This window comes from Podarcis pityusensis (genome assembly GCF_964106645.2).
Source record: "Podarcis pityusensis genome assembly, chromosome: 8".
Lineage (NCBI taxonomy): Eukaryota > Metazoa > Chordata > Lepidosauria > Squamata > Lacertidae > Podarcis > Podarcis pityusensis.
The window spans coordinates 21,140,152-21,154,026 of record NC_138033.1 but is presented as its reverse complement, the minus strand read 5'-3'; the positions used below and the strand labels follow the sequence as shown (position 1 = coordinate 21,154,026).

General features: G+C 45.5%; 1 protein-coding gene across 1 annotated transcript in view; it reads left to right on the top strand.

Annotated features, from left to right (window-relative positions):
• Positions 1 to 13,875, top strand: part of SERINC2 (serine incorporator 2) — a gene marked incomplete at its 3' end in the record, with an annotated part of 29,763 nt that overhangs the window by 15,476 nt on the left and 412 nt on the right. Inside the window, exons 5-10 of the mRNA XM_081016765.1 lie at positions 1,295 to 1,432; positions 3,842 to 4,011; positions 4,832 to 4,922; positions 7,304 to 7,448; positions 9,347 to 9,559; positions 13,829 to 13,871. Of these exons, the coding sequence (XP_080872891.1) occupies positions 1,295 to 1,432; positions 3,842 to 4,011; positions 4,832 to 4,922; positions 7,304 to 7,448; positions 9,347 to 9,559; positions 13,829 to 13,871 (800 nt within the window). The remainder of the gene's footprint in view (positions 1 to 1,294; positions 1,433 to 3,841; positions 4,012 to 4,831; positions 4,923 to 7,303; positions 7,449 to 9,346; positions 9,560 to 13,828; positions 13,872 to 13,875) is intronic.

Genomic DNA, 13,875 nt, shown 5'->3' with positions numbered 1-13,875 from the left:
GGGTTGGATACTTTCTGTCCTATGAAAGCTAAGAAGAAGGGTAGTCAGAGCCATTCTTTGTCCCTGTCCCCCTCATACACCAGTGCCTCAGGATGGGAAGTAGTAGCTGTACCTTCTCTGCTGGGTGGCTTTGAGCCATCCACCATTTTAATTTCCACCAGGCAATGCTACATCTGGGGCATTGTGGGTAATTAAAATGGCAGACAAGCTCAGCTGCCTGGTGCGAGTTGCTCAGAGCCGTGTCAAAGGTGAGTCCTGCTGAGTCTTTAGAAGCAGTGTGAATAGAAGGGAACAGATGCTTTCCATTCTTGGTTTTTTAAAGCACTCTCTCTAATCCTCTTTAGCTTCTGAGCTTTCAGCAATGAGTCCTGCAATATTATTATTGTTTTCTTCCACGAACCACCTGGGGTAGTGATACTCGTATTGCTGACAGTGGGTTGTACTCAATATTTATTCGGCTCAGAGCAGACACATCAAAATCAAAGGATGCAACTAACAAGCTCTTTGATTTTAATGGGTCTACTCTGAATAGGATTAATGGTGGATACTGGGAGGAGTCCTTTGCTGGATCCCAAATGACACACAGCTGGCACGCAAGAGTATTCACAGTCTCCATTTCCTTCTGAGTAGTGAACAACAGCGGAAGAACTGATTCCTTGCTTCCTCTTCATGAGTGATTACACTCTTATAATAGCTGCTAGAAGGGCTTGAGAGATTCTAGGGTGGATCATCCACATCAGTTAAGATGACATACGAAGCTGTGGATCCGGAAATTCAGGATTTGAACCTCACTTCTGGCCTTAGGCAAGGTTCTATCTTGTTCTGTCTGTCTGTCTGTCTGTCTGTGTCTGTCTGTCTGCCTCTCTCTCTCTCTCTCTCTCTCTCTCTCGCATGAGACTGGGACCCAGCACAGATGGGTCTCTTGGCCTTTCCCCTAATTCTTCACCAAGGCTTTATCCATTATGAAACATCTTTTTCTGGTTCTGCAGACCTGCTGTAAGATCAGAATAAGAGCCCTGCTGGATGTGACCAAGGGCCCATTTCATCCAGCTCCTTGTTCTCACAGTTTTGAGCTATTTTTAAGGAAATTCACCAAAATCTACACTTCTGACATAGGAATCCCAGCTATGTCCAGGAAATTACGGATGTATGGGAACCCTAATACAATTTTTACATCCCCAAAGGATACCTGTTTAAAACTCCATACTGACAGCTTGTGGATTATAATCAATAACCCATATTTCCTTCTCTCTCTCTCCCCCCCCCGCTTTATACTTTTCCTCTCTCAAATAAGTTTGGTTCTACTTTGGTGTAGTTGGCTCATTCCTCTTCATCCTCATCCAGCTTATCCTCTTGATTGACTTTGCACATTCCTGGAGTCAGATTTGGCTGCACAATGCGGATAATGGCAACTCGAAATGCTGGTATGCAGGTCAGTATGGAACACTTATTTACATGTGTGTAAAATTGATGTGCTCTGTGTGTGGGTTCAGACAAGCGGGTTCCTTGGTGGGCATCAAGGGGAGCATCTGAGAAGATTGTGGTGCCCACGAGTACCACCACTGAAGGCTCCAAGAACAGACTGTTGCTGGGTTCTCCACCCCCACCACTTTGTGTTAAGTTTATATGTTGGGTCTCTCCTATTTCATATTTTCCTAATGATGTCATCACGCTGCAGTTTGTGTAGACACTGACAGATGGCGCTGTGAACTACAGCATGATAGCAGACTGGGTTCTCAGAGCTCCTGGACCACCGCAGCAGTGTTGGAGGGCAAGGAGGAGGGAACTGGGAGTGGGCAAGCTGAGATTTGGTCTGATAGGAGGGGTGAATTTGGCAAGGGTTGGTGAGTGAAGTATGCAGGGGTCGAGCCCCTAGTATGCTATATTTTTCTATTAATGCTGTATTTTTCTGCTCTCTTAGCTACTCCAAGAACATAAATTTATGTCAAACAGTGCAGGGTATAAACTGTGTGTATTGGTTCTTATTAGTCTCTGTGAATCCTCCTCTTTCAATAATTTCTTTTAGTTATAATCAAACTTAGTGGGGTGGGAATAATAATAATGATAATATATTATTTATACCCCGCCCATCTGGCTGGGTTTACCCAGCCACTCTGGGCGGCTTGCAACAGAATATTAAAATACAATAGTCTATTAAACATTAAAAGCTTCCCTAAACAGGGCTGCCTTCAGGTGTCTTCTAAAAGTCTCATAGTTGTTTTTCTCTTTGACATCTGGTGGGAGGGCGTTCCATAGGGCGGGTGCCACTACAGAGAAGGCCCTGTAACTTGGCTTCTTGCAGGGAGGGAACCGCCAGAAGGCCCTTGGCACTGGACCTCGGTGTCCAGGCAGAACAATGGGGGTGGAGATGCTCCTTCAGGTATACTGGACCGAGGGTATAATCAGACCCACCAAGAACCCCTCCCAAACATGTTGAGTGTAACAAGATCCTGTCCTGATTTCTATTTTAAGTGCCATGTTTTCCCCTCCTTCATTTTGTTATCCCTCCCCTCACTTTTTTAAAACTAAAAAGCAATGCACAGACTGTCCTACTGCAAACAGATAAGTTCCCACTCCATTCCATTTCATTGGGAGAGACTTTGGATCAGGGCAAGGAACCAGCATGGCTTTGTTTTAAAATCTGGTTCCTCTGAGCATCTGGGAAGCATCCCTCTTACTGCAGGGATGGGAAATCTGTTGCCCTCAAGATGCCATTGGGCTGCAGCTCCTACCATCACTGACCATTGGCAACCCTGTCTGAGGCTGATGGGAGTTGGGAGTCTGGTGCAATCTGGAGGATTGTGCATGACTGCTACACCTGTCCATATGCACACTTACTTGGAAACACCCATTGAACTCATTGAACTTAATTCTGAGCAGATGTGCATTTGATGGTGCCATTAGTATTGGCTCAAAGAGAACTTGCAAAAACAGCAGACGCAATGGAGAAAAGTTCTGGGAAATGAAAGGATTGGATGGTGCAGGTCAATTCTGTGTCCAGGGCAGCTGTCTACCAGCTCCATCTGGTAGGCAGGCTGAGACACTACCTGCCCACAGACTGTCTCGCCAGAGTGGTGATTGCTCTGGTTATTTCTCGCTTGGACTACTGCAATGTGCTCTATGTGGGGCTACCTTTGAAAGTGACCCAGAATGCAGCAGCTAGACTGGTGACTGGGAGCGGTCGCTGAGACCATATAACACTGGTCTTGAAAGACCTACACTGGCTCCCAGTACGTTTCCAAGCACAATTCAAAGTGTTGGTGCTGACCTTTAAAGCCCTAAATGGCCTCGGCCCAGTATACCTGAAGGAGCATCTCCACCCCCATCGTTCAGCCTGGACACTGAAGTCCAGCTCCGAGGGCCTTCTGACGGTTTCCTCACTGCGAGAAGTGAGGACAGGAGAACCAGGCCAAGGGTCTTTTCAGTAGTGGCACCTGCCCTGTGGAATACTCTTGCATCAGATGTCAAGGAAATAAACAACTATCTGACTTTTCGAAGGCATCTGAAGGCAACCCTGTTTAGGGACGTTTTTAATGTTTGATGTTTCATTGTGTTTTTAATATTCTGTTGGGAGCAGCCCAGGGTGGCTGCGCAAACCCAGCCAGCTGGGAAATAAATAAATAAATAAATAAATAAATAAATAAATATTTTCGAATGTGGAGGGTGGGATTTGTCGCCTTCTAAATGTGGTTGGACTACACCTTCCCCATTATTCTGGACCATCAGCCATGCTACAGCTGCAGCTGACAGAGGTTCTAGTCCAACAGTGGGTGGAAGTCCACTTTTCCCCTGGCTTACTGGCGAGCTGTGTATCGACATCTCCCCTGCTTTCTTTTCTCAGCCCTCTTCATCTTCACGTTTCTCTTCTACGCTGTCTCCATCGCTGCGGTGGTGCTGCTCTATGTGTATTACACAAAGGCAGACGGTTGTACAGAAAACAAGGCGCTCATCAGCCTTAACCTCATCTTCTGTGTGATTGTGTCCGTGGTTTCCATCCTACCCAAGGTCCAGGTAAGATGCTGTATTGAGAATCCAAGGCTACTCACTGATGAAATTTGTGGAGCTCTCCCAGGTCCTGGTCTGGCATTCTAACCATGATGCCACACTTCCTGACATTCTATTAACTTGGGCACCTTTGGAGCAAAGCTCACACTAGGTGGCTTGTGTATCAGAAAGATGCAACACAATGTCTTGAAGGCCTAAGTCAGGCATCCCCAAACTCGGCCCTTCAGATGTTTTGGGACTACAATTCCCATCATCCCTGACCACTGGTCCTATTAGCTAGGGATGATGGGAGTTGTAGTTCCAAAACACATCTGGAGGGTCGAGTTTGGGGATGTCTGGCCTAAGTAGGCATGACTTGAGATGTGTCTCTGCATTTGAAACTCTCTCTCTCTCTCTCTCTCTCTCTCTCTCACACACACACACACAGAGAGAGAGAGAGAGAGAGAGAGAGGGTATCAACTGGGGTGTGCACATACTGCTAATTAAAATGATCAGAACAGTCATGGACAGGGAATTTAACCTTTTCTTCCCCTACCGAAGTCCTGAGGCTCTGCTCCACCCTGCCCAAAAAGCTAGTATTTAAAATACACACACACACACACACACACACACACACTTGGGTGCTAGGGGACGAAAGAATTAAGTTATATTTTTCTCTTTATATTTTTAAAAGCCCTAGCTGATGCAGTTTTATTTTAAAGACCACAACAGCTCCCCTGTGTGTTAAATGCAAAGAAGCATTTAACACCGTGCCTCGTTCAGCCCTGATTTTTGCACCAAATATTCTTCGGTACTTTAAACAGGTGCTGTTCCTCTTCCTCTACAGGATGCCCAGCCTCACTCAGGGCTGCTGCAAGCCTCCATCATTACACTCTATACTATGTTCATCACCTGGTCAGCCTTGGCAAATGTCCCAAGTAAGTAGCACTTTTCCAACCATGAACTATTTCCTTTACTTTTATTCTTAATTCTGTGTATCCTGGTTTTTGTTTGCTTTTGTTTTTTTAAGGAAAAAACCATTGGGAGGAAAAGATCCAAAAGGGTTTACAAGCAAATTAAAACCATAGTAAAACAGAGTTCACAGAGAAAAATGAAAATGCCATATAAGAGCCTTCCCCAACCTGCTCTTGCTGGACTACAATTCCCATCACCACTGGATATTTTGATCAGGGCTGATGGAAGTTGTAGTCCAATAATGTAAGGAAAACACCAAATAGGGAAAGCCACTATAAGAAGACAGTTCTAAATTCAGTGGAAGGCTTGGAGGTTTTTTTTTAAAACCCTAAGACTAATTGAACTAAGTTCAAGGCACATTCTCCAATTAAGGAGCCACCACTGAAAAGGCTCTTTCCTTTTCAGCCTGATCTTTAAGCATGCCTGCGGTTGTGTACACACCACCGTAAATGTACATTTGGGTAACACAGATCTGATTTTCCTGTGTGCATTTCCGTGCATATTTGTGTGCAAACTTGCGCTTACTTCTTCATGCAGTGCATCGTTAAACTATGGAACTCGCTCCTGCAGGAGGAGGTGGTAGTCACCACCTGAGATGGCTTTAAAAGATGATTGGACAAATTCATGCAGGAGAGGGCTACAGATGGCTACTAGCCATGATGACTATGCTCTGCCTCCACAGTTGGAGGCAGTCATGCTTCTAAAAACTGCTTTCTGGAAACCACAGGAGGGGAGAGTGCTCTTGTGGTCAGATCCTGCTTGCATGTTTCCCATTAGGGTATCTGGCTGTCCACTATGAGAACAGGATTCTGGCTGGCCTGACCCAGCAGACTCTTCTCATGTGCTCAATAAACACACAAGACATAACCGGCTGTACTTTTGAATAAATAAGGTATACTATTCATTGTATCAAATTATAGATTTCAACGGAAGTTCCACTGAATCCTTTCACAGAGTCTAAGACAAGGATTTCCTAGGATGGCGAAACAAGGCTAATATTCCGGAAATCCTTGTCTTAGACTCTGTGAAAGGATTCTGTGGAACTGTAACAACCCTTCATGTGGATTATTGGACTCTAAGAACAGACAGGTGGAATAGATACTTATACATGTATGGACCTTATGTGTGAACTGACTAGAGAATGAACTGACCCACTGGGTCTTCTGCTTTTTTCGTTGAACTTTATGAGACTTCCGTTGAAATCTACAATTTGATACAATGAATAGTATACCTTATTTATTCAAAAGTACAGCCGGTTACGTCTTGTGTGTTTATTGAGTATGTTTCACGTAACCATAGGTTTGTTGTTGTTGTTCTTATGTGCTGATATGAGTACAGTGGTACCTTGGTTTACCATAGTTGTAAACCAAAACAGGTCGTAACCCAAGGCGCGCTTTCGCCAACGGGGCCTCCAAAAAAAATTTGTTCGTAATCCAAAAAAAGGTTGCAAATCAGGACACGCACTTCCGGGTTTGACATGTTTGTAATCCAAAACGTATGCAAACCAAGGTACCACTGTACTTTCAGTTGAACTGTATCCCAGTGTTTACATTCCACACCAGTGGCTGGTGCTTGAAAGGATGTATTTGTACTCTGTACCCCTCAATTAATATATCCCTATCCTCCCTGGTCTAAGTTTTCTAAATAAAACCACATTGACTGAGTTAACTATTGTGGCACTATTCTTGGGGGAAGTGTCCACTTACATGCTTGTTTCTTTGCTGTTTTCTCCCCATGTGCAGAGATTGGATGACTGTGTCTGCAAGTCTGGGACCAGTATCCCCTTTCCCCTCCTTAAAAGGAGGCTTTGGCAAAAGCAATGAGACAGACTTCAACCCAGTATCATGAGGAAAAAACCCCAGAGACGATTCCAAGTTGGATCTCAGTCACTGTGTTCATTTTATGGAACTGATGCCAGTTTGTCTCCATGTCATGATGACATTTCTATCGTTTACCCCTCCCTGTTCAAACTTAGGATTTTGTTCCCTCTTTTCCCCGGAGACATATTTATCTTGGCTTCAAAGACATGCCCTCTTGTTGTAGCTCAACCTGTTGTTTCTATTGACATTTGGGAGAGCCGGGCATTGCCTTGTTTCTACTGCAGCCCACAGAATCTGTCTTCTCAGGTTCTTGGTTTGATGAGAAGTCTCATCTCTGCAGACCTGACAGCACAGAATATCCCAGAAAGGATATGTGATTTATTTTCAGGGGGGTGAGAAGTTCTGAGTGTGCTTTTCCTGTGTGCAGGGTGTCTGGAAGGAAGTCGATCTGCTGTTCAGCAACGTCTGCAAAGCTCAAGGTTCCCCACACCTGTTTGAGATGTTTATCTGTTTTTCATTTGCAGACAAATACTGCAACCCGACCCTTCTGATCCGAATGGAAGGCAATGGCACCAGCACCCTTCCTGCTGGTGGACAACCAACTCAGTGGTGGGATGCTCCGAGCATTGTGGGATTGGTCATCTTCATCCTCTGCACATTCTTCATAAGGTAGGAATCCATATTCATTTAGAAACCAAACTCATCTAACTTATTAGGTGTCTTGAAGGCCACGTTCTGCCCGGGGGCCTAAGGTTCTTCTGCTCTGCCATAGGCCCCTGGTATGGAGAATAGAGAGTTAGATGGTTCAAAGGACTGATTTTAATATGAGGCATCTTAATACATGAGCAAATGGTACCTTGGTTCTCAAACTTAATCCGTTCCGGAATTCCGTTCCAAAACTGGAGCGTTCCAAAACCAAGGCACACTTTCACATAGAAAGTAATGCAAAACGGATTAATCCCTTCCAGACTTTTAAAACCAACCCCTAAAACAGCAATTTAACATGAATTTTACTTTCTAACGAGACCATTGATCCATAAAGTGAAAGCAATAATCAATGTACTGTACTATAAAATAAATAAGACAGTATTGTGGGTGATAAAAATTAAAATTAATTTATTTTCTTACCTGCACTGATGATAGTCATTGTTTGGATGGGAGCTTTTATCCATTTCCACAGTCACACAATCAATCCATCAGTAGCTGAATTGGGTTCCACACAGTCACAAAAACAAAATTACCAAAAAAGCCTCAAAAACAAAAACGCAAAATAAATAGAAAGTGCCATACTTAATTTGTTCTGGAAGTCCGTTTGACTTCCAAAATGTTCGAAAACCAAGGCGCAGCTTCTGATTGGTGCAGGTGCCCCTGAAATAACAGCCGACAGCCGCATTGGGCATTCAGCTTCTGAAAAACATCTGAAAACTGGAACACTTACTTCCGGGTTTCTGGTGTTTGGGAACCAAGGCATTTGAGAACCAAGGTACCACTGTAGAACATAAGTGGAGAAAAAGAGTAAGAATTTCTGCCAATCACTTTATTTGCTACCCCACAGTAGACAGCTAGATGGAGGCATCTGTAATGTCTGTGGCAGAGCCATTCCTTGACCAAGAACAGGATTCTAAGCTGCTGTGGTTTAAACATAGACTACTCCACCCCAGGGCTTACAAAGAATTGCAGAAGGAAGACCACTCTATATAGCTGTGAGTGAGGAAAGTACTCTAGAACGAGCCTCTGTGTTTGACAAGCATAGCCTCAACTCACATCCTTATTTCTATGAGTCCCAGGCTTCTGAACCCTTCAGACCTTGCACATCAGCCTGTCTGAGCCTATTCTACTTTATGTATATTCTGCCTAAAGGATAGCACTCAGAACTGGTTGCTTGCTGATCTCGCGCATGATAGACTCAAAGTACATTGAGCTTATGTTAGCTTCCAGTCAGGGGCGTAGCGTGGGTTGTCAGGACCCGGGGCAAGGCAAGTAATTTGCGCCCCCTAACCCGTGGATTTGCGCCCCCTAACCCTAACCCCCAGATGTTGCGCCCGGTGCGGCCGGCCCCCCCCGCACCCCCCACGCTACGCCACTGCTTCCAGTCTCCCTCTGCTGGCAACGAGTAGTAAATCCCTCCCCCTGTTAACTGAAGAAAAGCTGTGTGCATAGCTGTCTATAAACATAACATTATACAGTCATACCTCGGGTTACAGACGCTCCAGCTTGCGTTTTTTTGGGTTACAAACCCACCAAAACCCGGAAGTACCGGAATGGGTTACTTCCGGCTTTCAGCAGTTGCACATGCACAGAAGTGCTAAATCGCACTTTGCGCATGTGCAAAAGCACCGAATCGCAACCCGCACATGCGCAGATGCACCGCTGTGGATTGTGGCCACTGCGGGTTGTGAATGTGCATCCCGCACGGATCATGTTCACAACCCAAGCGTCCATTTATATATAGATATAGATATATATATTCAGGCACATAGTGGTGTATGCATATGCACTCAAAACAGCACCAAAAACGAGGGACGAAGGGGCATGCAACTGATGTTCTTCTCCTTGCTTTGCCAAAGCATCCGCTCCTCGGACCACGTCGAAGTGAACAGGATGATGCTGACGGAGGAGAGCCCAGCTATGATTGAAGGGGGCAATGCTGGCTTTGAAGGCGAGGCGCGCCGGGCTTATGACAACGAAGAGGATGGAGTGACGTACAACTACACTTTTTTCCACATCTGCCTCTTCCTGGCCTCCCTCTACATCATGATGACGCTCACAAACTGGTACAGGTGAGTGCAACTGTCGCTCCCTGCAGGAGGATGGAACAGAATTATTCTCTGTTTGCTCCCAAGGGCAGGAGCGGTGCCTGGTGGGTGGAAATCTACAGGAAAGCAGACTTTGGGGAAACGCTGAAAGAAAATAGCATGGCACATTGTTTAGTGTGGCACTTTGGAACTCCCTGCCTGTTTATATCGGGTTGATGCCTTCACTGTACTCTTTTTAACACCTGCTAAAAGCGCTTTTGTTTAAAAAAGCCTACCCAGGTGCTTAGAAAGCTGACGTGAGTTTTAATTTGTTTTCGCTTTTAATTTTTTCAACGTCTTAGCATGATAGCTGCCAGTTCTTCTTATTTATAATTTTATTGTGTTATCTTTTAGGTAAACTGCTTCGAGGTTTGTTGTTTTTTTCAATCAAGCAGTGTATAAATTTGATAAAAAATATAATAAATAATAAAATAGCAGAGGCATGCATGTCCACCTCTAATCCAGGCCCAATATGGCACTTCAGAACTGTTCAAATTTGGGGGTTGACCAAACCTTGATCTGGGCACCAAATCAATGTTGAACCAACCCCAAGGTTTTATAAGGGTTTTAAACCGGGGCAACCCGGGACAACCCAGAGCTTTTTCCACCTGATCTGGCTGAAACTGATTCATTTCAGTATCTGGGTTTCTCCTGGATTGGTTGCACAGCCCCAGAAAATGAGAAACAGAGAGCAGACTGTTTAGAGAGGTGGTGGGCTCTCCTTTGCTGGAGGTCCTTAAGCAGAGGCTGCATGGCCATCATGTCAGGGATGTCTCAGTTGCAATATCTGCATTGTAGATCTTACACTGAGGAAGAGATGGCCTAGAATGCTTCCAATGACCATTCCATGTTAATTCTTTGGTCTGGTTCCTTCCCGGTTGATATTACTCAGATGCACTGAAGGTGAGTCTGCATTTTGAAGACCCTTTGGAAATGCAGGATGTGGCTGGCTGGGTTTTGCCAGCCTGTGCACATTTTGCTGGCATAGTTTTTATTTTATTTTTTCATTTCATGTATTTATAGCCTACCTTTCTCCCAAGCTGGGATTCAAGGCAATCTTGCAACATTTTAAAAATATGATTATAAAATACAAAGGAAGGAAAACAGGCTAGTTTTCAGAATAGTTAAATTGCAAGGAAACACATTAAATTACCAGTTGCCCCCATAGCAGCCTGGCGGTCAACTTCATTTCCACCCAGTTGCCAAAGGCCTACCTAATTAAGAAGCAAAATTTCAGCAGGGCATCCCTAAAGTAAAAGAGCGAGTGAGTGAGACAGAGTGAGAGAGAGAGAGAGAGAGAGAGAGAGAGAGAGAGAGAGATGAACACACAGGCAGGTGGAACAGATAGAATTTCCTAGGCTTATGGGGTATATAGAAATTGGTCTCCTCTTCTTCTGAGAGTTCTAGTATTCTACTTTGCCCGCTACTGTTGCCTAGGTAACAAGGATGGAGCATCAGTTCTCCAAGATCAAACACTTTTTTTTTGGTGAGAAGAAAGGAGAGAGTGACCTCCATGAAGTCCAGAGGAGCAGATGGGAAGAGTTGCCTATGCATGTGCTCCAGGGAGAGGCCATTGTGAAACAGCCCCCCCCCCTTCAGAATCCCTGCTTGGAGTTTTCAAACTCTGCCTTGCTTGACTGTACACCCATACATACCTGGCGCCCCTCCCATCCCCAGCTGTGAGACCTGACTATTTATAGCCCATGACTCACTGCCATCGCACCAGGCATGACCTGTACTCCTGCCAGTGTGTTCTGCAGTGCCTTCGCTCTGAACGCTTCGTTGTCTTGGTGAGATTGGTGGCACGGTGGAAGCCGGTCTGTGACAGCAGACGTCTCTCCTGAAACCCCCCTCCTTCCGGCCTCTCCAGTGCTCAGTTTCTGAATGAAAACTGACTCGAGAGGGTTTTTTCCGGGATCATTTGCAAGGACAGGCGTAGGAAGCAACTGCAACCATGAGGCAGCAAGCAAAGCACGAAGACACAGCTTGCCACAAGTGCTTCGTGGAGGAAAGAAGGGGCTCCTGGCTCTCCTCTAACAGATAAAAGGCAGTAGATGTAGAAGGATAGATAGATAGATGATAGATAATTTATTATGGTCAGAGACCTGTTTATAAAACACACTTGGGGGTACAATCCCAGAAGGAAAACAATTTTAAAAATTACAACAATAAATTTAAAATTTATAAATGCGATAAGCGTATAGACACTTAAAACTTTCAGATAAGCTACCGCAGAGAGATGACCCCGAGTCACCCATGGAACCAAGTTTGGGGATTTTCTTAATGAACTAGTTTGAGTCGGGGGATGGTGTGCACCTACAGATCTGTACACAGAATCTGGCGACCATCCGGGTTGTCTTATGATCTTTGCCTAACAGGAAAAGGTTGAATTTTTGCTTTTCCGGGAGGTCAGTGAGCCTCACCAGTAGGGGATCAATGGTCTTACTACATGCCTCTTCACAAAAGGGACATCTAAAGAACAAGTGTTCTGGGCTTCCTATATCCCCCAATGAACAGGCGCAAAGTCTCTGAGCATATGGGACTTTTTAAAGGCTCCTTTCAGGACCGGCGAGGGCAGCAGAAGAAAGTACTTCTTCACACACTTAAACTGTGGAACTCCCACAGGAGGCAGTGTTGGCCACCAACTCAGACGGCTTTAAAAGAGGGCTGGTCAGATTCATGGAGGAGAAAGCTATCAATGGCTATTATGCATGTTTGGAGGCAGTCATATTTCTGAATCCCCATTTCTGGAAACCACAGGATGGGAGTGTTGCTCTGGTCCTGCTCACAGGTTTCCCATGGGCAGCCATTGTGGGAACAGGATGCTGGACTAGATGGGCCATTGGCCTGATCCAGCAGGCTCTTCTTCTGGATTTATGTTAATTCTAAAGGCCTAAACTAAATTGTCATAGTATGCAATGGCATAGTATGCATAGGCCTAGTATGCAATGTTAGGGACGCGGGTGGTGCTGTGGGTTAAACCACAGAGCCTAGGACTTGCCGATCAGAAGGTTGGCGGTTCAAATCCCCGTGACGGGGTGAGCTCCCGTTGCTCGGTCCCTGCTCCTGCCCACCTAGCAGTTCGAAAGCACGTCAAAGTGCAAGTAGATAAATAGGTACCGCTCCGGCGGGAAGGTAAACAGCGTTTCCGTGCGCTGTTCTGGTTCGCCAGAAATGGCTTAGTCATGCTGGCCACATGACCCGGAAGATGTACGCTGGCTCCCTTGGCCAATAAAGCGAGATGAGCGTTGCAACCCCAGAGTCGGTCACGACTGGACCTAATGGTCAGGGGTCCCTTTACCTTTACCTTATGCAATGTTACCAGAGGCAGAGAATGCAAAAGTTGTCCAGAAGATAAAGAACAATTTGGATTTTTATATCCCTTCTTAAATAGGTCAATGGTGGAGTTCGGCGTTAGGAGTTGTCTGATGGATCTGGGCTTTCTGCAAAGCTGCTGTTGTGTTCTTTGCATTTGGGGGACTTGTAAACAGTACTGCATCAGCTCCCTATCTAGATAGCAGATGCAGTCCAGCTGTGCACAGATGCTGCCTTAATTTTTTCTTTTAAAAAAATGTTCAACCATGCACAGGAAGAATACAAGAATAATGTGAGCTATCCACGATGGGCTTCGTTCAGGAGGAGGGGGGCAGGATGTACAGCCTGCTGAAGGCCACATCGCTCACTGTCCCAAGTGTGTAGAACTCAGGGGTTGCCAGTGTTTTGGAGCCCGTGCTCATGTTTGCAAACTGGAGAAAGCATCGTGGCCATTGCTGAAGCCTGTGCACACAAACCTTCTTCCCCGCCAGCAAAAGTGTTTGCTTTTCTTCAAGCTGGTGTGAGAGAGACTGAGAAACAGAGATCTTTGGGAACATGCAGCTGGGGAGCTAAGGGCTGTGTCCAAGGAACTGCTGACACGTTCCTCTTCCGAGCACTTTCATTTGCAATGTGTGCCTGAACACTTGGAAGCGGAAACTGTGTAGATACCTCTTGGAGAGCCAGCGAGAAGCCCCAGGGTTCCAATCCCCACTCCACTGTAAAACCCACTGCGTGACAATGGGTCACTAATTCTCTTTGACTAGCCTACCTCACAGGGTTGTTGTGAGGACCCAGTTACTGGGAGGGCAGGGAAACCCATGATGTATATCTGCACTTGAGATGGGACATGGTTGGCAAGTGATGGCAAGGCTGATGCAGGATGCAATATTTTTCAATCTTAATCCAGATACTTGATTTGTTTCTGTGTTCTTTCCTCAGACCTGAAGCAAACAACCAGGTGCTGACCAGCCCTTGGACTGCAGTCT